Source organism: Passer montanus, unplaced genomic scaffold (assembly GCF_014805655.1).
Source record: "Passer montanus isolate IOZ18808 unplaced genomic scaffold, ASM1480565v1 scaffold73, whole genome shotgun sequence".
Taxonomy (NCBI): domain Eukaryota; kingdom Metazoa; phylum Chordata; class Aves; order Passeriformes; family Passeridae; genus Passer; species Passer montanus.
The window spans coordinates 2482101-2509785 of NW_024372481.1; the positions used below are offsets into that span (position 1 = coordinate 2482101).

Sequence of the window (27685 nt, forward strand, 5' to 3'; positions counted from 1 at the left end):
ACTACCAACTATTCATTCTCACTGCTCACCACCAACTTCAAAGATAACTCTGTGTGATGGCCACGGGACAGATTCTGAGGAGCAGGGCAAATATTCCCTCCTTCAAAAGCCAAGGCTTCAGAGGAAACAGTTACTTATCGCTGAGTCTCGTTTGAGCCATTTCTTAATTCAGAAATCAATTTTGAAACACATAAGCAAATCCCTGGGAAACAGATGATGATGATGACCATGATGATGATTATTAGGATCTACCCAACCACATGAAAAAGACCCTCAGAATGAGCTCTGTGCCACCCAGGGCACAGGAAGCCCCCAGCCCAACCTGGTACTCAAAGGAGCAGCGCTGCTCTGCCTCCTCCTTGGGCGTGCGCAGGTCCTCCAGGCTCTTGGCCTGGCTCAGGGGCTGGGGCTGGGCTTCCACCTCCAAGCTGGGGAAGAGGTCTTCCAGGAGGTTGACTTCGGAGGCCTTGCTGGAGAGCAGAGGGCTCGGGGGCAGGGGCTCTCTGGCCTTCTCGGGGCTGCCCACGTCCTCTCCGTCGGCGCTGTCCGACTCCTTCAGCGCCCGGTACGGCTGAGGCCTGGCACGGAACCGCAGAGCACAGTGCAAACGGCAATCAGTAATTCTTACTTTTGGACACAATTTCCTAAGGAGCTGGATGAGTTACAAAGAGCTCCCCAGTGGCAAATATAGCTCAGAGAGCCCCCATGCAGACTGAGAGCAGTGCCTGAGGGCAGGGGACATGCAGAAGGGGACCTGGCACCCAAGGGTGCTCGCAAGGGCAAGAGCTGAGTGGGAGGTGCTCAGAGGGAAGCTGCGGTCATGCAGGCACAGGCAGGCTGAGGAGCGAGCTCTCAGAGCAGGGACAGTGGGATAGCAGCTGTCTGGGCTCCCCTCAGGCTGGCATGGGCCTCTGCCCCCCATGTTTGCAGGCTCTAACATCCTCGGGCTTTGAGCTAACTCAGCACACAGCATAACTCAGTGTTTGGTCATGCAGGCACAGGCAGGCTGAGGAGGGAGCTCAGAGCAGGGACAGTGGGATAGCAGCTGTCTGGGCTCCCCTCAGGCTGGCATGGGCCTCTGCCCCCCATGTTTGCAGGCTCTAACATCCTCGGGCTTTGAGCTAACTCAGCACACAGCATAACTCAGTGTTTTCCTGCAATAATTGGGAACACTGTGCAGGTTCCAATGATTTCATTGGTGTCATCTTATCAAGAAACACCACAATCCATTATGGAGACACCTCCTTTACATTACCAGCCAAGGCTGAGTTAGCAGGATGCTTCTCTTGCACATACCTCAGCAAAAACCAGAACCAGCACATTTGCATTTTGGTGTGTGTACAGAGACAGCAGCACGATGTGCATCCAATTAATAACAACAAGTGCCACACATGGCTGTGGGGATTGGCACTTGACTGGCAGCCAGTTGTACTGTGGCATTTAAACACGCTTTCAATTAAAAGAAAATATTTGTGAGACCTGCAAAAACACATCCTATGGAAGAACCCTTCTCCCTTTTCCATATTTTATCATAATACATCTATATCATGCAAATTCAGAGAGCCCAGCTTGCTTTCCTCCCCAGCACACACAGAGCAGGCACTGAGCCTGCAGCAGGACAGGGACACTGCAGGTACAGGGCAGACAGTGACAGCACATGGCCTCAGGGCAGTCTCACATCACTCTGGGTCACACTGCAACCCCTCAAGGGATAGCTGAAAACAAAACTGCTCTCCTCCACCCTAAACAGGAGTGTGGGAACATTTTCTGCCCTTTTCTACTGATCCTCCCCATCCCAGCTACCTGCAGACCTCCCTGTCCCACTGGCAGCCTCCTTCCCCAGCCTGGTCTGCCCAGCTGGGGCTGCCAGGCTTCAGCTGCTCAGCTGGGACTGGGCATCGTCCCTCTCCAGCCCTGAACTGCCTGCACGTGGCATCGTGGACTCCTGAAGCAGCAGCCCACAGTACCCTGGCCTCTCTTCCTACAGGTTCTGGTCAAACCAGTGGCTGAATTGTTAAAAGAATGAGTGCAACTCCATGCAATTTATCTACCTTTCATCCTCTAGAAATCCTCAAGCAGGCGAGGTTAGGAAATAACAAATCCTCTGCTGACACTCAGTGAGGGCTCAGCTCAGAGCTGCCTGGGATTGGGATATTCAAATAGGCAGCAAGAGGGATTTAGTGCAGCTGAACCCACAGCTGGCAGGGCTCCCCTCACCTCACACGGGCACTCTGGGCAGGCTGTGCTCCTTCCCCTACCACAGGCACCATGGGCAGGGGCAGAACCCCCCAGCCACAGCATCAACGAGCAGTTCTGGCCCAGATGCTCAACATGGTCTTTCAAGACACAGTTACAGAGGCTTGGGAAGGTACAAGTTACAAATCCAAAAGCTGGATACAAATAGACCAAAGAAACTTCCTGCTTCTGGTATAATTGTCAGATTGTTCTCAATGCCCTCAGAGGACACCTGACAGACCAGACAGGCTGGGATCAAACAGGTGACACTGGAAAAGGCTGGCAGCTGCACTGGAACAAAGCTCACAGGACAGCCCAAAAGCACAGTAACACCACACAAGAATGAATGTGAAAGGTGTGGACAGGAGCACGAGCAGCATGTTGGAACAAAGGACAAATGAAGGGTGACATCCCACAGAGCCTGAGTCAATGGAAGCCCATAAACTGCATGGTGCTGCAGTGTTTCATGCAAGAGGATGCTTTTTCATGCTGCTCAACATCAAGACAAACAAGGAGGAGAAATGTTGGTCATTCATCAAGCACTGTACAGAGACCCCAGGAGCATTTCCAAAATCCCAGCACAGGAGCAGGTGCCCTGAGCAATGCAAACCCCACTGTTCGAAACTGGCATGAACACAGCAAAAGAGTAAAGGATAGACCATTCAAAAGGAGCAGAGAAGAAAAAGTTTTCAGAGAAGCCAGAGACAGGATCCTCTTCCTGCTGAAATTCATCATCAGAGGAGTCCTCAGAGAGGAAGACTGTATAGTGTCGCATGGGCTTTACGAGGCTGGGGAACAGGAAGAGAAAAGGAAGTTATCGAGTCACAGTGACAGCTCCCGAGGAGAGAACCCAGGGGCTCCAGAGACCCAGATCATCCTGACCCCGACTGACTGCACAGCAGAGCTCTGCAGGGAACGCTGAGCTCTGCCCGGGCACAGAACACAGCCCTGGGCCAAGGGCAGGGCACCGTGGGGTGCCAAGGGAAGGGACTGCAGCCGCTCCACAGGGCAGGGGACAATACAGAAAGCCCCTTTCCCCACCACATTCCCTACAGAGCTGGGCACCTCTCTGCTCCTCAGGCTCCCTGAGCTCTGACAAACATTAGATCTCCCTCTGCTTTACAGACATTTAGTCTGGTGCACAAGAGGAGCTGACTCCAGGGCACCAGTTCCTACTTGTATCTATTTTCACATTTGAAACTGCTTCACTCTAGAATAAAACCTAAGCTGTCCAAGGATTGGTATGAAATGCAGTTTGTCAAGTAAGGTGCGTATGTTCCTTTCCTCAGCAGTTAACTGAAGATAATTTCTTAATGATTAGGACAGGGAAAGAGAAGTTGGATGCTGCAACCTACAGCCCAAGAGGGCCTGAGCTGCCTCTGCCAATGAATGTTTACTCACAGTCGGGTCAGAGCTAATTAATAAAACATCTCTAACAGGTGGCAGTGGCTGCGGCCAGCGGTGGTGACTCACAGCCTGCATGATTCCAGGTAGAGCCCGTGCACTGCTTTCTTCCCTCTCCTTCAGCAACAGGTATCCAGGGCAAGGAGTGGGGCCACTGCGGCCCGCAGGTGCCAATGCTGCCAGCTGCTCAGTAAACCCCGGGTCAGCCCCGCTGCTGCCCCGTGCCCATGCCCGGGGTGCCAGCCACTCAGTTAATGCCGTGGCAGCCCCGGTGCTGCCCCGTGCCCATGCCTGTGCCCGTGCCCAGGGTGCCAGCCCGGTAAATGCCGTGGCAGCCCTGCTGCTGCCCCGTGCCCCTGCCTGTGCCCGTGCCCGGGGTGCCAGCCCGGTAAATGCCGTGGCAGCTCCACGGCGCCGGCAGCAGCCCCGTTTTAATGAGGAAGATCTGCATCTCGGGAGCTTTTTTCATGTGTCAGGATGCATGGACAAATCAGCAGCACATCACGCTGGCCAAAAATGAAATGCTGACAAATGTAGATATTTCAAATTTAATTGACACCTAAATGTACATGAGATAGAAAAAAAAATTATACAGAAAATGGGAGTGCAGGATATGGGAATTAGTAAGGAGAACTCTGTAATAATTTTATAGGATGATCTGGTGATAAGAAAATTAATTTTGTTTATTTTATTATGGTAGTGCTTTTTCCTGACTATTGAGATTATCGTATGAAGGGGTGTATGGACTTGTCATTATTCTCCTAAAAAGGCTCCGCAGATTTGAGGAAGAATTATTTTTTATTGACGTAGCTTTTTTAAAGAACAGCTACACAAGAGCTCTAGGGAATTAAGAAATTTGTCCCTCTTAGCCAGTAAAATGCAGAGAATGAGGGATTTGGATGCATGGGCTTTTTCTTGCTGCTGTGACCACAGCACAGAGCCACGCTGCAATTCCTTCCTGCAGACCCTGCATGCTCAGTGTCAGAGCTCCTGGAGGGGCCCTGGAACCCTCACTGCTCAGTGTCAGAGCTCCTGGAGGGGCCATGGAACCCTCACTGCTCAGTGTCAGAGCTCCTGGAGGGGCCATGGAACCCTCACTGCTGCCAGTAAAATGCAGAGAATGAGGGATTTGGATGCATGGGCTTTTTCTTGCTGCTGTGACCACAGCACAGAGCCACGCTGCAATTCCTTCCTGCAGACCCTGCATGCTCAGTGTCAGAGCTCCTGGAGGGGCCCTGGAACCCTCACTGCTCAGTGTCAGAGCTCCTGGAGGGGCCATGGAACCCTCACTGCTCAGTGTCAGAGCTCCTGGAGGGGCCATGGAACCCTCACTGCTGCGTGGTGGGGCCTGAGAGCCCGGCTGGCATTGCCCACGAGCCCGTGCCACCCCACACATCCCACCCAGCCACCCCAAATCCGGGCACTCCCAGTGCCAGGCACGCAGAGCTCCCTGCCCAGCCCCGGGGCTGCAGCAGGGCCACAGGACCTGACCCCTGCTCCTGTAAACATGGGTTTAACCAGAGACAGGAGCCATGATCTTGGTGCTCTCTGCAGTCACTGCTCCCCAGCCCCTGCATTTGAACTGAAGTCTGATTAGAAAATGAGCATAGACATCCCCAAAACCATGTGCTTCTTTTACACACATAAAAAGAATTAACTCATGTAACTCAAGGCATAGATTTCCTAACCCTCAATGTAACCAGGCAAAACAAGGGAAAATATATTTTATGGTGTTTGAGTTTTTTAAAGAGACAACACCTCTCATTCCCATTTCAGAACAAAGATACAAAAGATATACAAAGATTGCTTCTTACTGGGACAGAAAAAAGTTTGTGGGAAACAAAAAGAAAATTCTGAATTTTGTGAAAGCTGTGAAGACTCACTAAAACTAGCAGCAATAAACTAGACTAATGAAAATTCTGAATTTTGTGAAAGCAGCTGAGCTGTGAAGACTCACTAAAACTAGCAGCAATAAACTAGACCCAAATAAAATAACTAAAATACAATATATTTCCAGCATTGGTACAATGTTTGCCACTCATGTTTATGTTTATCTGCAGTCTGAGGGTGGCAGGAACTGAAGATACACGTTAGCAGAGAGCAACACTGGGATCTCAGCAGCTTTTGAACCCAAGCATGCAGAATCCTCCACAGGAACACACATAAATGTTAAATTGATTCAATTATCATCCACCTAAATGCAGTGAGTCATCAGATTAAATATTTAAAAAATGCTTTTAGTTTAAAAATCCCCACAACCTCTGTGCAGGGCCAGCATGGCTCGATGCAGGAGCTGCATCTGCTCCACAAGAGGGCAACCAAATTCCACTGTAAAATGGACAAACAGTCCTGTACAAGGGAGAAATCACTCAGGCCAAAGGCAGACCATGCCCCTACCCTGGCATGCTGCAAAGAGCTACCCATGCACTGCTGGCCACTGATGCCCCTGCAGCACGTCTGGGCTGTGCTGGCAAGTTCAGAAGATGCACAGCTCAGAACATCCACCCCCTGGGCAGGGCACCCCTGAGGCCCAGTGCCAACTCCACTCTGGCACTGCCAGGAATCTGCAACACACACCCCTCGTGTCTTTGCAAAGGGTAAGTGACATCAGTGACAGGGCCTGAAAAAGCCTCCCTGAGGCAACAGAGCGTGCCTGTACTGCCATGCACAAGTGAGGCACTGGAAACCAACAGCTCTGCCCAGGAGCAGAGGGCTGGGGCAGCACAGGTGATTGGGACATTCCCCTTCACTGGCACAGCTCAATCTGCTGGTACTGTGCAAGGTGAAGCCCTACAAACCCTCACCACAGAGCTCACACAGACATCACGCTCCTGGCAATGCACTCTGGAGTCACACACAGCCCCTCCACTGTCAAATAAACAGCTCTGCACCCTCCAGCTACAGCCTGGCAAGAACACTGCATCTGCAGGGCTGGAACTGACAATTTCCTTGAAAGAAAAGTGCAAACCACAACAACAAAGAAATTAACAAACCTCCAAAACCCGAAAACTTTTACTGAGGAGACTGATCACAGGGTGTGTAACTTGGCAAACCACAATTTCTCCATAAGCAAACTTTGGTTACTTGACTTTTCACACTTCCTCTACAATCTTCCAAATTTTTTTTTTTAAATCACTTTTTTTCTTAGTGAAAATCCAGCTGTGATCTGTAGTATTTTTAATGACTCCTTTGGTGAGCCCCAGCTCTGAACACTTGTTTGATGCAGGTAGAGAGGAGCAGAGCAGCACAGTACTCACTGTTCTGGGCTGGGAACCGAGGTCCTCCGGCCCTCCACACCAATGTTGCTCTTGGGCCTCTTGACCACATGAGGTCTTGGGGGACGAACCTGTGACAGGCACAGAGACATCTCATCAAACACTGCCCTGCTTCAACAGCACACACAACACATGGAGAACCACCAGCATCCTACAGGGATCTTCCACCGCGCCTCGCTTTGTCTTTTGTGCCACAATGTTACACATGAGCGTGGGTACATCAATGAATCTAAAGGGTGAAAATAAACCACATGGCCCCACGGCTTGCAAACAAAACATACATGCTTGTCACTGTTTGCTGTTTGCCCTGTCCTGTTTGGTGTGGGCTGAATTTCAGAGAAAGCTGGGAGTGTCCATGTGCTCTGGACACTGCACTGGCAGGGGGGCTCAGCTCTGGCACCATGACCCTTCTGGCCACTTGCTCCCAGGAGCCCAGCCTCTCAGGTGAGGAATTCTGTGCAAGGGTGTCAGGAAAAATGTGTACTTAGGATGAATGTTTTAACATGAAAAGCTCAGCTCATTCTTCATTAAAAACTTGCTTCCTTCCAGCAGCTGAACACAACCCCTCGCCAGCCATGTTGTCATTATCACTGCTGGTATTAAGTCAGACTTCTGCTGTCTGTAAGTAACATCCAAAGCTTTTCTGTGGCAGATGATGCTGCTGCCAATCCAGTCTCACATACATGTCCATCACCTTCCCATGTGTGGAAATTCAGCTTGATTTCTGACCAGGATCTCCACAAGCAAACAAGTCTTATTTTAAAGAAAGGAATAAGCACTCGTGCTCAGTTTGTGTGTGTGCCAGCTCACACTGCTGAGGAATCCTGTGCTCAGCTTATCCCTGCGAGCCAAACGAGGGAATCTGCAGCACCAGGGCAGACTGCACACACCAGCTTCATGTCTTTTGTTAAGAAAGTACAACTCTGCCTAAAAAAGAGTCGGATCTGTTGGCTCAGCTCAATGCTAATCTCAACAGAAATGGCCAAACACCCAAATCAAGTTGGGAATACAATTCAGCTCCCGACCTTCCAGAGCTTGTGCTCCCTTAAGAGGCACAAGAGAAAGGAGATGCTCATGGCCTACAGCCTGAGTGCTCTGGAGTGACTACATAAATTAAAAAAATATATAATTTGTTGGGGATGGGGGACTTTCCAGGTCTGTTTTGGTTTTGTTTTTTTTTTAATTTTTCTTCCCAGGTACATAAACCTCAAATTTTCCTGCCAGGAGAAAACCACCAAATTGCTGTAGTGCTTCTGCCCTACACACCAGTATGCAGAAAATAGCAGCAGCATTATTGCATTGAATTTTCATTTCAAAGGAAATGGTGCACAGCAGATATGATGAAGAAATCCAGAGTTGTATTGCCACTATTTCTTAGGAAAAAGGGCTTATGAAAAGGTCAGATGTTAAGGTCTTGGAGATCAGTCCCCACACAAGGCTGCTCCTCTCTACAATAAAGACAGCTTAAGAATGTGAATTTATGGCAGGAATGGAAGGATTAAGTTTGTGGCAACTTCAACTGAACTTGCAACGTGGTGAAACATGGGGAAAAGAACAACAGAGCTAATTAGAGGAGCTGAGCTGTCAGAGCGCAGCAGAATGGCTCGGTGCCAACAAACAAAAGGAATGGGCTGGCAATCAGCAGGATCGATGAAGAATACTGCTTCATTAGGGCTGATAAAACAGGGAGAGACCGAGAGGAGAGTGGGAGAGGGGGCGACAGGCGGGAGGAACGGAGAGCGCAGCGCCAAGGAGAGAGGGAGAGAGGAAGAAAGCAAAGCTGCTTAATTAAATGGGAGCTGGGAGCTGATGTGTAAAGCTGGCCTGTCAGCGTGCTGGGAACACTTTCACCTTTGGGGTGGGTGTGCTGCTGGGGAGGGAGAGAGGTGAGAGTTTGGGGTGGCTCCAGGGGGCCCAGCCCAGAGCGGCGCAAGGTGACAAAGCCAGCGGGATTTAGAGCCTTGTGCCTGGGAGCTCAGGGAAAAGCCAGGAATCCAGTCAATTCCTCGCTGGATTTGGAGTCTCACATAGCCACAGAGGCAAGGTTAAATGTTTATCAAATGCAAAATATCAAAGAAATCCAATTACATGAGCACAGAGCCAAAAGAAAAAAGGTAAACTTCCAGGACAGAAGGGTTGAATGTGCTTATTACTGTTCCCATCAACTTAATGCATAATTACTATATTTTAACTTTTTCTAATTGAATAAAGTTTCCAAACAACCACTATTAATCCAAACAGACCTCCATTAATTAGAAGCAACAACCCTCTCTCTTTCATAATACCACCACCACTTATTCCAAAGCAGCAGAATGCACAGAACATCTCTGTTCTGCTTCCTTAACCTTTCTTTGCTCTGTGTTTTTGGCTTTATTATCAGCAATTACTCATATTGCAAGCACTAGTGCCCATGTATTCCTTCTTGCAGCACAAAGTATTTCTCAGGAATTCTGGTATTATGTGGCCCTGGCTGGGAGAGCAGAGGGACCTGGTCACCCTTCAGTGCTTGTGTACAAGGCCAGGATAAATCACTCGCTGATACCCACCTCTGTAGGAGCTGCCAAGCCTGAGAGGGAAAAAGCAGCCTGCAAAAAGTATTATTTACACATACAGAAATGTGTTGCAACTACTAAAAGCCAAATAACAGTTCTGAACAATAACAAATTTATGTATATTTGATACAAGCATATTTTTTGGGATTGATTATAATAATTTACATTTATCTTGAATTTCCCCTTGATGAATGAAGCCTTTCTGTTCCACTTACTGACACAGCCAGAGGAATGCAACAGGAGCTTTCATTATTACATTTCCAACCTTTTATCAATCACATTGGGAGCAAAGACAGTCGAACCAACCATGTTTCAGTGAGGACTATTAATACCCTACAGCTGGGAGATTAAACAGTCTTAACAAGACCTCCACATAATAAATGACTCCACTTGAACAATCCAGTTCAGCAACTTTGGTACAGAGGAATCACAACATGCCCCCTCACACCTGCCAAACGTGGAACACAAGGGCATGGGAACACTTCAGGAAGCCCACAGCACAGGGAGAGGCTGATCCCAGTGAAACACATCTGGGAGGGTCTCCCATGCCCATTGGATTTAAGAGAACACATACAATTATAGTCAATGCTATTTTTTAAACACAGAAAACAGAAATCTTCAGGGGAAAAAATCCATAAAAATGACTCTATTAAGCTAAACACCCAGAGTTAAAGAGACGGAGGAGAAGAAACACATGCCACTGAAATGTCACACAGGAACATGCACCAGAGATCAAAAGTTAAAACACACACCCAGCTGCACTTGTTAACCAGTTACCTGCTCATCCAAAACACATTTTAACAAGTTTTAGCAAGATCAGATTTGAAAACTTGCATCTCTCTCTTTCTTATGCATGTATGTGTATGGATAAGGAAGCAAGAAGTAAAATGATTTAGGGGGTAACTATATTCATAAAGCTGAATATAATCCTGAACACACACAAATATCTTCCAATGCTGTGACAAAAACCAACACTCCTCCTAAACTGATAATTCTTGCCTGTGTCTTTTAAAAAAAATAAACATCTGGTGTAGACCCAGTAGGGTGTCCAGTTTTAATGCCATCCTGCATAGTCCAGAGGTAAAAACTGTCCTACAGTGAGTGTTCTTGGGGAAAAACTGCTGAGATAAGGTATCCCTACCTAACACATACAGGCACTGCACTGCAGTAATTTCTGTGCAGTTCTTCCATGGAAGAGCCCCTTCCTCTGGCCAACCTGCTGGGCCTTCTTTTACACCATGGAATTATCCAGTGTATGTTCATCCATAACATGGCACCAATGTTCTACTGCCAAAGATCAACCTTGCTTTCTTCAACTCTATTCATACATGGAGAAGAACTAGGCACCCCAAATTAATGAAAAGCATAACGTGCAGAGAATCAATATGTCTTCAGACTTCTGCTTCCTTTCAGATTTGAGTTCAGTGCAAGTCTTCAAAAGCTCACTGGCTAAAAACTTCCGCCAGCCAGTCTAGCAGGGCTTTGTGTGTAAGAAACCACTGCAAAAGTCAAACCAGAGGTGGCCAGAGCAGCCCCAGTTACCTGCAGAGCTGCCCCAGAGCTGCAGGGCTCGCCAGAGAGAAGCAGAACAACCGCGGGTCCCAGGGCTGTGCCGCAGCAGAGAGAAGGCAGTTTAGGAGCATCATTCACACATGGCTTCTGTGCAGAGCTGGACAATCCAAACTACCAGGGTTTAGTAGTGCTACAAAGAGCGTAACTCAGGCAGTGTTAAGCTGTGGCAGTGAAACAATCCCAGCTACTCACGGGCCTGGAGGAGCGCTGGATCTTTGGGGGCGGTGGGCGCGGCGGGCGGAGTCTGTGCTGCTGCAGCAAAGTGGAGACTGCATTAAAGTCACCTGCATGAAACACCTCTGATGTCCTGGCAAAAGCAGCATCAGCATGTGACAGCACGTGGTTTACCTTCATACTCACCTCACAAAATGCCATTTTTCTTACGTTGCTTTCCAAAGCAGTGACAAACCCCAGGGCACCCATGCCAGGCTGAACTCAGCTCCTGCCACAGCCAAGGCAGCAGGGACAGCACCAGACAGCCAAAAGGGACTGACACAACAAAGATGTTCAGGGTGGGTTCTTGCACCTCGAGGTCCAAGTGTTCTAGGCTACATTTATGCAAATGGCAACCAGGATACTCAAAAACACTTTCACTAAAATCTCAAGTGATTTTCATGCTTGTGAAAACTTATGGAGAAGGCCTCAAAACAGGTGTATAAGAGCATGGGAAAAACCCCAATTCAGTTAAACTTTTCATGCACTTAAAGGTGAGCTTTTGTTCAGATCCTGTCCTGGGTTTTATTCCTAAGTGACCAACAATTACAAGTCAGGCCTTAAAGCAACGTGATGGCCTAGAACCCAAAACTACTTGTGTAAATATTATTTTAGTTCTGTGCAAGTGAAAATGAACATACTACAAATATTCTACGTATTTATATTACAATAAACTATTCCTCTGCAGGAGCCAATACTTCCATATCCTTATCCTGTCACTAGATTATTTTTTCCAGCTGAGATTTAAATATCACATATGATTAAGCTTTCATCTCTGATCAAATAACAGTTCTATGTATTTCCACAATAAAAGACACATACAAATGCTGCTTTGGGAAAAGATTAAAGGTGTAGAAACTTTTTTGTCTCTTGGACTTCTAACAGGCATCGTGTTAACTCTCAGAACTGTGACCTCAGTGCTTGTAGCAACACAGGCAAAGGCACCACTCCAATCCCAATTTGTGTTTCACTGCAGTGCTGCCAGCAGTGCAGTTTGTTGGGAGGTTTGTCTGTGCTGCACCCACAGCCCGTGGCTGAGCCTCAGGAGATGTCAGAGGGGGCAGGACAGAAGTGGCCAGGGCCAGCAGTGCTCCCTGCACGGGCAGGGCCAGGGCTGTGGGCACAGGCAGGAGCAGGGTGAGGCCAGGGGAGGCACCCCAGGGAACAGGCAAAGCTCAGCCTGGCCCAGAGCTGCACTGCCAGTGCTGTCACTGCAGTGGGATAGGCAATGTTCAAACTCTGTTTTCTGGGAAGATACTGATTTGAAGTTAATTTGTTAATGCAGCAAAACACATTGTTTCTAAAAGGTCAGCAGGTGAAGCTGTGTTGGAATATCAACTTAATTACCTGGGCTGTAGGGAGGAATGGGCACCAACCAGCACATGGCTGCAGTGCTAAAAGCTGCTAAATTGCTATTCCAGGTATGGACCTAAATATATGTATTATAGCTTTTTCTGTGAAGGGGAGAAATGTCTAAATTAGCACTTTCTCACCAATAGCTGTTTACCAGCATACCTTTCTCCTCTGGATATTTGCTTAATCGTCTTGTTCTAAATACTTCTGAAGCAACAAGACAGAAAATTTGCAGAAAGCCATTTTTATGACTGCAGATCTGGCACTGCTTTGCTAATTATCAGACAAGTGACTTTAAGCTATGAGACGCTGGAGCAAGGAAAATCTTACATTCACTTTTACACTATCAAAATATTATTTAAAAATTATAGATCCCACATCTCATAAAATAGCTATTATATAGGCAAGAAACTTTCACAATACAACTATTTAGAGTTTTATACCAGAGAAAACATTACAAAAGGATAATTTTTGTCTGTGACATAACAGCTTGTGAGCAGAATATTATCTCAAACTAACTGTGGATGTGTTTTCAGGTTTTTTTAAAGTGGTATTCAAAACAGAGCCTTGTGAGTAAACCAGAGGTGCTGGTTTATGTGCAGCAACAAGTGCAACTGGAAGGAAATGCTTAAAGGAAACACCACCAGATGAGAACTGGTTTGTTGGCATGTGGAGAAAGAAGTGTTTCTCAATTAGCAGTGAGGGGGTTTCCAACAATTTCCATAGCAAAGCTCTTCTAGATGAGAATCTTATTTCCTTCCAAAATTGAGGACTGGTTTGAAAATACTTTTAAGTCAATCAGCCATGGGAGAGATGCCTTGTGCTGGATGAAGCCAGGCTCACACACACCAGGCTGCAGGAGACCTGAAGTGCTGACTTTGGGAGAACATGCTGGACTCAACTGAACACGCAATTAAAAAAAAATAAAAGGAAGAAAATAACAACAGTGAAAAATGTGTGGTACCTAAAAAGATTGAGTAGAGAAAGCAGAGGGAATCTACGAGGCAGCTGTTTTATTATCCAGCCAGATCCCTGCACAGCACACTCTGCTTGTTACATGCCCCCATATGTACAGCTCACAAACTGGGATGACAGGAACAGTGTATGCTTTACAGAATATATTTTTAATTTACACTCTGAAATACTTCAATGGAAATCTGCCGGGTCCTGTGATAAAAATAACCTCCATGTTTTAAGGGATGCCTCATTCTTCAAGCCCCATTTGTAGACTGGGAGGCAGAACAAGCCTGGCACAGAGCCCAGGTGCTGCAGAGCACAGCTGCCAGCCACTGCACACTGAGCCACCTGCAGAAGGTACCTCTGCCACAGCAAACAGGTGGCTGCAGAATGCAAAACAGCCACTGCACACTGAGCTACCTGCAGTAGGTACCTCTGCCCACAGCAAACAGGTGGCTGCAGAATGCAAAGAATTCAATTTAGAGTCACTCTGGTTCAAAGAAGCCTCACACACGTCGTTTCAGTTTTGCTCTGGTGTAGTGAGGCTCTGGATAACAAAGGATCATGCTGCAGACAGTAACTACACAAGGCAGGAGCAGGCCAGGGCTCTGCTGATCCCTTTTCCACCTGCTGTGCTCTGCTCCTGCAGAGCTTCCCCAGCCCTGATCCTCGCTGGGCCTTCCTTGGCAATTTGCTCCAGCACTCACCCCTGTTTGGGCAGGGGATTCATCCATCACCATTCTCTACTCTAAACACACACCAACTTTTTGTTCTGAGAAGGTGTCAGAAAAAACAAAGAATTTTCTACACAAAGAATGGACTTTGAGTCCATTTCTTTGAAATACTCACTGTGACACAGAACTGTTCTCCTTGTCCTCTCAGGCCCTCTCACAACTGTCCTCCTTGTGACTTTGTATAATTTCTTGTTATTGCTTTGATATTTTGGCACCACTTTGCTCTTCATTTTTGCACCACATTTTTTTCTGGACCCAGCAATAACAGCAGAATTAACACTGATAATACTCACTTCTCAGTCCTAGATGGGCAACTCTGTGAACACACAGGGATGCTCCTGGTACTACACCAAGCCAGAAGGAACACATCCTATGGACTCTGCACTGCACACTGGGCCTTACCCTGAAGCAGCACAACTTCATTTGCCCAGAAGGAGAATAAAACCCCAGCTCTCTGTGAGGGTGCTGCATAATGACAGGGCCATGAAGGAAAACTCCCTTAACTCATCAAAGCAGGTCCTTTCTGGATTACAGCAAAACAGCAAGGAGGCCTTTTGTACAACTGCTCACAGAGGTAAAACTGGCAAGAGGTTGAAAGAGAATCTCACTGAGATGATCATTTTTCCTGAGGACTTCTTCCAAAATGAGGTTCATTTTGCTGTGGCTTGTTTTCATTCTGTCTATTCCTCAACATACATGGATGGAGAGACATGTTGCAAAAAATCCCAGACCCCAGGAATATATTTATCCCCATGTGTTAAAGCCTATCCATCTACTACCTCAGCAGAGTTTAAAATCACAGCTAATAGGTTAACAACTGCTTTTCTTCTGCTTCAGATGAAGAATATCAGAAAGCTGGGGGAATATTCAGCTTCCCAATTTGTACTGACTGCTCAGTGCTACTTGCAATGTCTGTTTGACAGGACTGACATTTTGTACCACTGTGAGACGGGAGAACGTGTGACATTTTTATTCATGGTGGCGTACGCCCTTGTAATGATCAGCCCTGGTCGATGTGCTTACTGCAGCAGCCCCGAGCCCTCGGAGAACAAACACGAGCCCGAGGTGCCAGCACTTGGGCTGCCTTATTAAACACCACCAGGATTCTAACGAAGAGCAACTGCTGGAAAATCTCACTGTCAAATCCTCAAGGACATTGTCAACATGGAACTAACTACATATATTTTTCACTTAAAATACTAGAAAATCCAGCAATGCAATATCAAATTTAAAGAAAAAAGCCACAGTGGTTTGTGTGTTTTTTAACTGGTCATTTTACCAGCTTTACATTGGCTTTCTGTGGTCCTGATGCTGGAATTCAAATCAAAGAGATCATGTAACCTACATGATTTAAAATGCTGGAAAACGGACATATCCTTTATTATCTCTTAACAGCTATTTCTCTCTAGCAAGTGGAATACTTGCATAGAAAAAAAAAGAAAAAGAGAAAAGACATGGTCTCTCATTTAAGGAATTCTACAAACAGCAATGACTCTCTGCTTCACTCACCTTCATCATTCAGCAAGCCAGGCTGCATAACTGGGGGGACACTCTCCCCCACACAGCCACAGAAGGACATGGATCCTCTGCCTGCAGCCTGGCACTCACAACTGTTTTATGTGGTATTCATCAGCCCAGCTCTGAAGGGCAAATCTAAAAAATGCCTGCCCAAGCAAATGGTCACAGTGGGGTCAGCATTTAGAAGAATTATACGTTTCATATATTCTTCCCCTTTAATCTCCTGGTTTAATCCAGTGGCCCAGAGGTCAATTCAGACAGTTCTGGCCTAACTGTACATATCTACTTCATCAGTAATACATAAGAAGCCTCTGGATGCTGATCTACATTGATAGAGAAGCAAGTCACCCATAAGACACTGTGGGCTCTCCTCAAGTTGTCAATCTAGGTGATTTGGGTAGCCTTGCATGTAGTGATGTATTTATTTTCTATGTATGTATTATTTATAAAGCACAACTCTCCTTTCACATGCCAGCAGTGATGGACCAAGATCCTCCCTACAAGATATTTATGGGTTCCTCAGCAGAACAGGACTAACAAGGAGACTCTGCAGACACGTTACAGCTGCTGCTGCTGTCACAAGGCTGGGAGGTCAGCTCTGCCAGCTTCCCTCCCTCCACACAGGCAGGCAGGGCAGCACCTGGCACGCTGCACTCAGGGCAGCACAGTGATTCCAGCACCTGGGAGGTCAGCTCTGCCAGCTTCCCTTCACACAGGCAGGCAGGGCAGCACCTGGCACGCTGCACTCAGGGCAGCACAGTGATTCCAGCACTGGGTAAGGAGTGCTTCAAATACGAGACAGCTGGAAAACACTGAAAGCCACAGTCTGCAGCGTGCTTCTTCATGGCTGAACACATGTGCTGGATGCAGTCTGGGGCCACAATCTCACTGCAAAGCATGAATTCCTGCACGGCACAGCACCAGGCCCCCTGCTGCAGTGAACCCAGCTGTGCCTGCTCCACTGGCATTGCTTTTACTACTCTGACTAAGAACACTGTCCCCTGAGAACCTGATGGGACGTGTGAGTGGTCTCAGGCAGACATTAGATGGACAAGTGCTTCTGGGCCAAGACATTTGTCTTTCTTGTGAGGTGACTTTTACCAAGCAACACTGAATTCCTTCTTGAAAGAAGCAGGCAAAGAAAGGAATGAGAACAAATGAGGGTAGAAGATATGCTTTCTGAAGACAAAATCATTTTAAAGAACTTATACTTTTGCTAAATCCATAAAGAATCAAATGGAGAGAGGGAGGAAACCTCATGTGGCTCCAGAGAAAGGAAACAGGAACCCACATTGCTTATCTGTGGGGAAGAGTGGAAGGGAGGCTCATTTTCTTAATGAAGGTCCTGCTATTGTCCAGGCAGCTCAGAGTGGCCAGAGGAGGAGCTGGCTCTGCAACCAGAGCATACAGTTACACGAATATTAGCAAATGAACTTGTTTTCCCCTTTCCCCTTTGGTTTCTACCTCAGTGGCACACAATGCCTGCTGGGATCCAGGGGAATCTGCTATTGTTCTGATGCACCTGGGTGTGAAGGGAGTCACAGGGTCTGGCAAAGGAGCCTTCCTCCCTTCCCTGCTTCATCCCTTTTACCCTGAGATAATCCCTCCTCTGCTGCCCCTGGCCTCAGTGATCCAGCTCTGCATTCCTGGAATGTAGCTGGCTGGTGTTCTCCCATCTTTCCCCTGACCTCTTAATGCCGTTTAATCTCCTGGAAGAAGAGCACTGCCCTGCCAAGCAGAGTTGTTTGTTCTGTGTGTCCAAGTGCAGGCTGTGACTAGGAAAAATGAACACGTTCACTTACAGCAAAAGGATTCAAAACAGCAAATAAGATGGCAATTTCCATGCTGTGGCCTGCAAGAGTTTAACAGCATCAGAATGAGCCAGGGAGAGAACTCAGAGAATCCTTTCCACAGTCAGACAAGCTGCTTCAGTACATCAGTGCATTTTCCATTTGTTTCATAGCTGTTTACATTAGTCCCCAGAGCACTGATTCTCTGTAGTTTGCATCAAGAGTGGAACATGATTGAATCTCTCTATTAAAGATATATGTGGAAGAGTCTTTTGTATTTTCTTAAGCTTTACACCTTTTGGTGCATAAATGGAATTAAATATCCTATTTGCTAGTAAATAAAAACAAGCCATAGAAAACATAAACCCAGCTAAGCTGACAAAAGACATTCTAATTATAACAGACACAATTAGAGAGCTGTACAGAACTGCCTGGATCACTCACTTCTAATGAAATTATTCCCTTTCCCAACAAGTCATGTTTCTGGCAGCTTATCATTTGCTAGTTTAATTGTACTAAATCAGGGGTGCTACTGACTGTGGGAAGCTCCTAAGGAGGAATGTTCCTAAGTGTAGGTTTGATTTTGAAGCCTTTGGCTCATCCCGTGTACTCACACCACCTCTTCCAGACTGGAGGGAAGGCTGGGCACAGGTACCAATCCTGTATGAACTCTGTGGGTCCTGCCAAAGTAGCCCCAACAGCTGCTTGGACAAGGAACCTGCTCAAAACAGTCACCATGCCACAGTGCAGTGTTTACTCTCCAAACAGCTCAAAGACAACACAGACACATGTGTTCTACCTGTAAGGTACAAGTGTGGACATGGAAACAAGAGCCCAAACCCCGAGTCACAAATCACCTGCATTGGTGTCCCACTCTGCCCCAGTCAGGGCTTACTGGGCTCCCAGTGCTGCCCTGCCTGGCACACTGGGAAGGATCCTGAGGACAGCTCTGGCAACTGAATATGCAGCATATGTTCAATGCTTCAAGGACATTTTGGTCAGCTTTTAGGACAACAAACCAGAAGAAAGCAAGTAATAGGACGTTCATAGAATCATTAAGGTTGAAAAAAACTGGAAAGATTGTCAAGTCCAACCATCAGCATGCTTGCTGAACCAGCACCACTAGACATGTTCTCTGTAGCTCAGGATCTTCCACAATAATTAACCTTACTCTTCCCCCAAACTTAGAGCACTACTCAGTACTACAAACCTTCCATTTGAATCTTGGCCTTGGCTTGAAAATTGCTCCCTCTTCTCCCCACCCACTAAACCCTGAGCTGCCTGTACTGCTCCTGCTCCTTGTTGAGTAGAGTTGTGCTGTCCCAGAGCCCGTGGCGATAGTTCCTCTATTTGGTTGATGCAGGGATCAATAACAAAGGCACGCCCTGGGTGAAGCATGTAAAGTCGCACCCAGGAAAAGCAGTGGTCCCACCCTCCCACGGTGGTGTCTCACTAAGAACACTCCGTTTAGATCTTTACTACACTGCCCCAGGCTATCTGGCTAAAAATCCTTCTTTTCACCATCAAGGGGAGCTTTCCCACAATGTCTGAGTATTGCAGAAAGCATCACTGAAACAATTCCACAATAAACACGGCTCTCCAATGATGCCTGATCGCCACTCACCAAGATGAGCCAGGACACATAGAATCTCCCCCAGTCAGCCAATTACTGCCAAATTTCGGTGAGCCATCAGCTGAGGGGCTGTGCTTTTACAGGCATTTCAAGGTATTTTACTGATATTTTTTGTAGCCGAACAACTGCAGATACACAACTGTGTTTGGAAAAGCCAGCAACTCCCTCACTCTAGGGTGAGAGATAATGAGTTAAAATTAAAGGTTGTTGCTGGCTCGCTAGCCCATCCCCCTTTAGCTAATCTGTCATGTAATGAAGAGAAGCACCCAGCACAGGACAGCTCGCTGCCGGCTCACTTACAGCGAGCTGATTAAGAATGTTCAACCAACAGCAGACTGCAGACCTTTCCGAGGAAAATAAATAGACTGTATGCAAATGTGTTTGTCACTTTGACAGCACGTCTCAATTAAAGGCCCGGAGCTGCTGCAGCGCTGCGGCCGGGCTCGCTGCACCGCGCCCCACGCCCCTGACCCCGCGCATGCATGCATTCTAAACCTCGCTGCCAGCCGCACAATGTGCGCTCCGAGAGAGCCCTGACAATGAGAAAAAAGCCTCTTTCATCCTCTTCAGTTTAGAAGAGCTGTGAATGCACAAACAGCCCTTATTTCAGAGTTCTTGTGCCTTTTTAATTGTTCCCACCTTCTGTATTCTAGACAGAGTTAAAAGTGACATTAAAATCTCTGCCTTTAATCACGAGTTAGAAGCCATCTCCCATTTATACCGTAAATGTTGCTGCTTTTTTCCTCCCCAAAGCCTTAATCTATATTTCATAAAGCTGAACATCTTTTCCTTTTGAATGAAGGTGTGATTTCATTTTTGTTTTGGCACTGGGCTATCGGGAAGAGCAGACCCGAGCCAGGACGAAGGCTGAGTCACACAGCCCCACAACTGCTAAGTCACATCGGTTTTGGAAACCAACACTTCTAACGTGATGACAGCAATAAGCATTTAGCCAGCGAGCCTCTCCCCACAGCCAGGGGTAAGGAAAGCTGATGTGTGTTTCTTGCAACACAGAAAAGTGATCATTAAAAAATTTGGAAGTGACTGTTAAAAAAACTAATTAATTTAAATTTGCACTTACCACTCAAATATATATTTAATTATCTACCATCATGTTTGAACAATCCATCATTCACAAAAATCTAAAGGAAAAACTGAAAATAAATTGTAATATGATCTGATTTCTGACTGCTTCAAATGAAATGTAACATGTCCCTGTTGGAGCTAGACGGCTGCATTCCTCCAGTAGCCCCAATTCCTCTCAACTGTAGTGGCACTGAAAGTAACAGAAAATAAATCTCTGAAAATATTTAATTGGAAGAGATTGATTTTCAAAAAGTCTCCAAGAACTTACTTTTAGCACACTGGTGAAACCACTGAAAAAATAAATTTAATTGTGAAATGATGCAGACAGCAGTGCTGTGAGCACTGATCAGACCTCAGGTAGCCCCTTCTAATACCTGAACAGTCAGTGCAGCCACACCACTGGTTTCTATTCATAGATACTTCTCTAAAACAGGTTTGCTTCACATTTTATAATGTTTTACAATTGCTTTAAATGTACACTTTGCTGCCTTAGAAGAAATCAGATATTCCCTCTTGTTTTCTGGTCAGAACAGTGTAAAGAATAGATACACAGCAAAAGAAAAGAGAACGGTGAACACAAATCATGTCATTTTTTTGAGTCAGTCTGTAGTTATAATAGGGAAACACTGGCAAACTGGTAATAAACACTGGATGTTTTTCCATGAAAATCACAGCAACTACAACATTTTCTAAATAGCTAGCTCTTCAAACCCCACCCCCAAACTCTCTGTTTTGCAGACATATCAAAAGAAACATTACATGAGTAACTAACGTGATCAGCTCAGCTGTCAATACTGAATACAGAGCACACTAACAAGCTATTAATTGATTTTTCCATCTTAGTTCATCGCATTTCATTTTCAGGGAATGTTCAAATGCTTTAATAGCTGGACATCCCATATTGACACTAATGATCTGGCTAGATAACAGGGGATGTTTTAAATTCTACACCTCAGTCCTGAGAGCTGTAGCACCTTGCATGCTAAAACAGCTACAAAATAGTTTATAAAATTGCTACAATATTTATGCTTCCCCCCATTCACTCATCATTTATTTTCCTCAAAATCGTCTGAATGAAAAGAATCTGCAAACCCCAGAAAAATCAGGTTTTAGAATCCCCTTTAAACAGACAAAACAGAAATAAAACTAAACTAGCATAGTTCAGTGATTAAAGATAATGAAGCATTTGGCGTATTTGTTATCATGACTTTTCTCGGAACTATTCTTGCTGAGTCACATGGTTGAGAACAACTTCCACTAAGACCTACCTGACCAAAATGTACTGTGATTGGTCTTCTGTCCTCTCTTAATTTCGGGTCCTTCTTCTCAGCCAGGGGCGACGGCGCCGTCCTTGGCAGGGGCTCCTCGGGCGCTGCCGAGCAGCCGTTCTCAGCAACGTCCTGTGTGGTAGGAAAAGGTGAATAGCATGGCCAGGAACACTCCTGAGACAGGGCAAGGTGCACAGAGGAGACACTACAGGATAATGCTGACTAACAATTTGGATGTTAGGGGGAAGAAACACCAAAGTACAGAAAAGAAAATATCATTAGAATAAAGCATTTCATTCATCAGAGCTTGTACACAACCCCTCTCTCCTCCCAGTACCAGTGGTGCAAACAGGACATTCAATAAAATGTCTGACTTGAACACGCAAAAGCCAGGAAGTGCATGTGGAGAAACAAACCATAGCTCAGATTTTCTATTTTAGAAATGAACTCAACAGAAGAGCAGGGACAGGGCATTCTGCTTATTGTAAACCTAAATGAACACAGTAATTCCATTAACGTACTGCACAGAATTATCCATAGCAGAACAATTACTGGTGGAAGTGGCAAGGAGAGATGGAACTCAGAGCTTAGTTAGCTTTGCATTTCATCTTGGAGCCTGTGTGCACTGAGTATGCCTCCAGGAGAGGGTACAACACCAAGGGCTGCCTGGCAGAACACTTTTTGTTTGCTTTGACTTTAGTTCTCATCTCCAGAAGTGAAGTGACCCACCAGCCCAGGTTAGAGGACTTAGCAAGTGCAGGGTGTGTAACACAGGTTTTGAAAAAGACAAAGGCCTGCAGACACCAGGAATCAGAGAAGGAGCAAAGAGTTTGAAAGTGAGTTGAGAAACAGTCTGCAACGCAGTGGGCCCCGAACCTTACATCTCTGCAACAATGCCAAGGAAATAATGCTGGGCAAATATGGAGAGAAGGCTGCACAGGCTGGAGCTCTGCAAGGCTGACCTGAGGGTGGCTGCTGCCACCGGCAGGGCTTTGATTCCCTGACCTCTGGCACGGCCCCGCAGCCCCCGGCTCGCTCAGGTACAATAATGAGCCGTGTAAGCTGATGGCCAATTAGAAATGGTTCCTTTGGACACACACTGACCTAATGTGTTTAGGTCAAATGAAACAAAAAGCTGGATGGACTTTCTAAGGGGCTTTGTCTGCTCCACAGAGAAGCTGAGACCCCTCTTTAGATCCAGCTGGTAGAGCAGTGGTTCCCCAATACGGCATAAGGATCATGGGGAATTAACAACTTGTTAAGGTCAAACTAGAGAGAAAAACTTTTTCTTCCCCCCGCCCTTCAGCTGCACAATGCCACCTTGTCTTGAAAAGGTACAACAAAGTCCTCCGAATTAGTAACAAAGAGCCCCAAAGCAAGGCATTGGCAGGAAACCTGAGTGTCTGTCAAACTCTACTCCAGCTCCAGACAGCACCGAGCCTCCAAGGGACCTCCTCAGCCTGGGACTCACACAGCCCAAGGCTCACACAGCCCATGGCTCACACAGCCCATGGCTCACACAGCCCAAGGCTCACACAGCCCATGGCTCACACAGCCCATGGCTCACACAGCCCAAGGCTCACACAGCCCACGGCAGCACCATTCCTTGCCATGAAACGAAACACAAACCCTGTTTACCTGTTCCTGTGGGGTGGAGGCACGCTGAAGGTGCCTGGAGCTGCAAAGCTCCAGCACGCCCAGGGCCAGCCAAGCTGTGCTGAGCAGGGGCTGCTCCCGGCCTGCAGGGCTCCAGCCAAGGCAGCACATGGCTGGGAGGCAGGGCAGAGCCAGGCACCTCCCAGGCAAAGCCCCAAAAAGCCAAAACCAGGACACAAAAGTTGGGACATGAGGGGAATGGGAGGAGATGAAAGATGGAGAGATTAAGCCATTAAGCAAAATCCCCTCAGATGTGTAACGATCACTGCAAATCCTTGAGCTTTTATTGCTATAGATTGCCCCTACTTCTCTGATGATATAATTGCATATAAAAGATAACATGTTCCTAAAGCCTACTTCCACTGAGTTGGGTGCACAGACTTCCAATGAAACCACTATATATTTTTTTAAAACTGCTTAATAAAAGATGAGAATTAAATTATCTGATTCCTCTCTATTTTTATAACATCCCCAAAAGGCAAACAAATCATCAATACAGCTTCATTCATCAAAGCAAAATCTGCTTCACAAAAGTTTGTTTTCTGTCTTCAATGAAAACACATTGGAGTTAAAAAATAGTGAAATCTGATGTTATTTTGTAATGGACTGCAAACACTGGCTAGAGAGGAGCAAAACACATTGAGTGTCTTGAACATTGTGCAGGTTGTGTTATAAAGCTCTAAATGAGTTGTTTCTAGAATACCAGGCACTAACTAGAGCCACACAGGGCTCTAGTAACTAAAATAATGCTGAATATATTAATGCCAAGTGCCCAACCATTTATATAAATTGTCTTAGCCAGAGCTGTCAGTAAGTTCCATTCTCCTGGCTGAAAGTTGAGGACGGTACCATTCATATTCCTCCCTCTTCCTAATTCTATGCAGTTAAGCTTCAAATGAGCCACTAACACAGGGACTTGACCACCACTGTCTGTGAGATGGAAAAAGGCAGCCTTTGCAAAAAAAAAAAAAAAAAAAACAAATGAAAAAGAAAAAAAGAGGGAAAAAAAAAGAAAAAAAAGAACTGTATCAGATATAAAATAAAGCTACTAGGCTGTATCTATTAACAATTATTTGCTCTCACTCATAAGAATCCTCTGAAAACTATTTCTGTTGCTTTGAAATACTGTACCACAAATGAACAAGGGATGGAAATGGAGCACCATTCAATCTCCACTATCATATTAAAGAAGGACCTTACACACACCACAGTGACCTCTCAACAGGTCAATCCTGCATTTCTCATTTGCAATTCAAACCCAAGACTGGAGCAGACCAAGGGCAAAATGGGCTCTTGATTATATTTAAGAGGTCACCATTGCTATGCAGAGTTGGAAGAAGCAGAACCTCCAGCTTTATTGCATTTTTAAATTATATCTTGTACAGAAGCTGCTCAGATTTGGCAGCAAAAACTGGAAAAGGGATGTTTATATTTGACTTTTCCTTACCAGAGGCCTGCATACTTTCTATATTAATAATGGAAAATAGTATGTTCAAATGCAGTGGATAGTAAGTTCAGTTTAAAAATAACCTTAGGTTACTCTTAGAAGATGAAAGACTAGCATCCCAAATTTGGCAAAAAGTAAGTATTTAATGATACCAGAATGTCAGACAGTTAACACTCACACATCCTAGTGAGGAAACAGGATAAATACAATGCTCTTACATAAAATCTGGGCACGTTGCATTAATAGACCTGTGCATAACAGACCCATAATGAAGCAGCACAGACATTTAGATTAAAAATTAGGGTAACCAAAGCAATGTTTGCTATTTTTATCACTTTCAGCAGAGGAATCCCTAATTTTAGTTACCTTCCTACCTGCTTTCACATGGAGAAGAGGATGGGATAGAAAAGGACAGAATAATAAAGCAAGGAGAGGTTGAGCAGCGTGTGTCAACTATTCACAGCTATCTTTTAAGCTCCTGTGAAAGCCCATGTTGAACAATCATGTTTAAGTGTCTCACTTACAGATACACCACATAAAGAAGGTGAAACAAAATTGGGCCATTTAGTTGTAAATGTTATGTGTGTTTTTTAAAGAGATGCTTGCTGCTTGAGAGACCAGGAAGACAACAATAATAATAAAACAAAGCAACGACTGAATGAGGCTTTTCTCAGCCTAGTATACAAATGTCAGACAACAGCACACAATTCTATTCGCATTTAAAATGCAGAAAAACCTGCTCACGTTACACAGCTCCAACTGCTTTAGAAACACACACAAAAAGGCAGAACGTTATGTCCAGGAGTGAAACACAGGCAGTGACACAGAAATCCACGTACAAGAAAGCTGCTTCATGTTTCTATTGTTTTCAAATTATACCTCCAGTGGTCATACATAACGTAGAGTAATAAAATAACATAAAAGCATCTGAAGGCACTTTATCTTCCCCGAGATTGTGCAGCAGTGTCTGGAGTGCTCAGAGAGGGAGCAGCAGCTGGAATGCACACAGCAAACCCAGCTGTGCAGAGCCCCCTTCGGGGAGCAGCCTGGGGACAGGCTCAGGAGCACTCCTGCCTGCCCACGAGCATTTGCAGCCCTAACTCAGGAGGATGGTCTAGAAATGTAGAGAAGAAATTCAGAGAGAGAGCACAGATTAAACAAAATCCACCCAAACTCCTATGCAACAAACTGAATACACATTTCTGAATAAGAACTTCAGTTCTCTCAGCAGGTCAGCTGCCTGGCTTCCTCTGGACTCTGAGAGCTCTGAGGCACAGAATAAAGGCAGTATCTGCAAGAACCCAGGGCAGAGTTACCCAGGTACTCATGAGGTGTGTGCCTGTGTGACTGCTCCTCTGGTTAAAAGGAGCAGCTGGGATTGGATAACACCTCCCTCAAACACAGCAGAGCAGCTGGGAATTGTGCTGTTTACAAACACACACACAGATTTGGGAAATAACAAACTGAGTATTTTTTCCTGCAATAATTCCAACTGCCAATGGACACCAATTCTAATAAATTCCATCCTGTCTGAACTTTGTAGCAGACATTCAAGAAATGCAGAAATCCCCTTCCCAATGGTGACAAACATGATGCTCTTTTTCCTGACTGATTACTGCAAAAATAACAATAATTTGCCACTTGCAAGAAGTTCACTGCCAGAACTGTAGGGAAGTGCTCCCAATCCACATGCAGTCCCCTCACACAGTGCCCCAGCACGAAAGACAGGAGCAGGACCACTCCAAGCAGAACACTCAATTTTCTGGCTTTTGTGGGTTTAAGTCAGAGCTTTCATGTATTTGAAGACAATTTTTTTTTGTCTGTGAATATTTATAAGTGTGAAAAATCCAGGACAGCTGGTAATGCATTTTGAAGTGTGCTAACAGCACTGTATCAAACAGCTTCCTATTGATCACATCATGCTTTCAGTGGCTAAGGATTTCAGACGTGGTGCTTATACATTTTGAATAAGAACTTCAAGTACCTTTTGCTTCAAGCGGTTTTTCACTTCTTTTATTCCCATTTTTGCATGATCTTTTGCCTGCATGAAAAATAATTTAAGTTAAAATTCCCTTCTATTTCCAGCAGTGACTAAGTTTGTTTTCAGTTAATAAAAATGGCAACAGAAAATGTAACAGGATACTGAAAACACATTAAAACAAACAGAAAGCTAAAAAGACCCCAAATAAACAAAAACCACCACCCCATCTCTGTTACAAAAATTTTGTTTTCCCTGTTTTGAAGCCACAGACATCTTTCATCTTTTTGCATTCCACACCCTCAGTGTTCCCCAGTAAGTATTTCTCTGTGCTATAAACTTCTACTCTTCCTCACTGGCAGTGAGCCTGAATACTCTCCTTGCAGTGCTCTGGGTGCCAGTTCCATTTAGTAGAGCCAATCTCATCCTACTCCTCTCTCTCAGGCTGGAGGAAGGCAGGAGAAAAACAAAGTTTGAATGGTTATCTCAATGCTTTTTGTAGCATTATTTCCCAGAACTGAGCATATAAGAAATCCTCACTTATTCTGTGCTGTTTGATCTGGCAGAGTGGAGCTGGCAGCCACACATGATAGCACAGCAACACACCAGCTGTTTGTTAACAGCACTGAAAACACTTCCATTTAAAGAATAACTCAGTAAGCTGGGCTCTAAATAAGCAGGTATAAGAAATCTCTAGGGAAAATTAATTGACATTTAGAAAAGATGGAAACAATTTGGAAAATGAGAGGATTCCCTTCTTTCGATGAAGCTGCAAGCAGGGAAAGCTGAGGTAACAATGATTTCCAACAGAGCAATGATGAGATGGTAGAGCTGACTAGCAGAGAACACAGGCACTATTTCCCAGAAAGAGTTCTGTGTAATAAATGGAATTTATCATCTGTACTTTCAAAAGAAATCACAAGTTCCCATTGTACATTGCATTTCAATTGAGTTTAAATTTCAAAATGACTTTTACATTTAAATTTGAAATTTGAATGAATGTATATTTTGAGT

At 45.6% G+C, this 27685-nt stretch overlaps 1 protein-coding gene across 6 annotated transcripts in view; it reads right to left on the minus strand.

The window, feature by feature from the left end:
- DENND1A (DENN domain containing 1A) overlaps positions 1-27685 on the minus strand; it is a 152164-nt gene that overhangs the window by 5656 nt on the left and 118823 nt on the right. The window contains exons 18-23 of one of the 6 annotated variants that reach the window (XM_039730577.1): positions 26678-26734; positions 21591-21722; positions 11231-11287; positions 6897-6985; positions 2895-3023; positions 323-578 (exon numbers count right to left, since the gene is read on the minus strand). In XM_039730577.1, the coding sequence (XP_039586511.1) occupies positions 323-578; positions 2895-3023; positions 6897-6985; positions 11231-11287; positions 21591-21722; positions 26678-26734 (720 nt within the window). Of the gene's footprint in view, positions 1-322; positions 579-2894; positions 3024-6892; positions 6986-11230; positions 11291-21590; positions 21723-26677; positions 26735-27685 lie in introns of those variants that run through there. The other 5 variants (XM_039730576.1, XM_039730579.1, XM_039730578.1 and 2 more) reach the window with 5 other exon arrangements.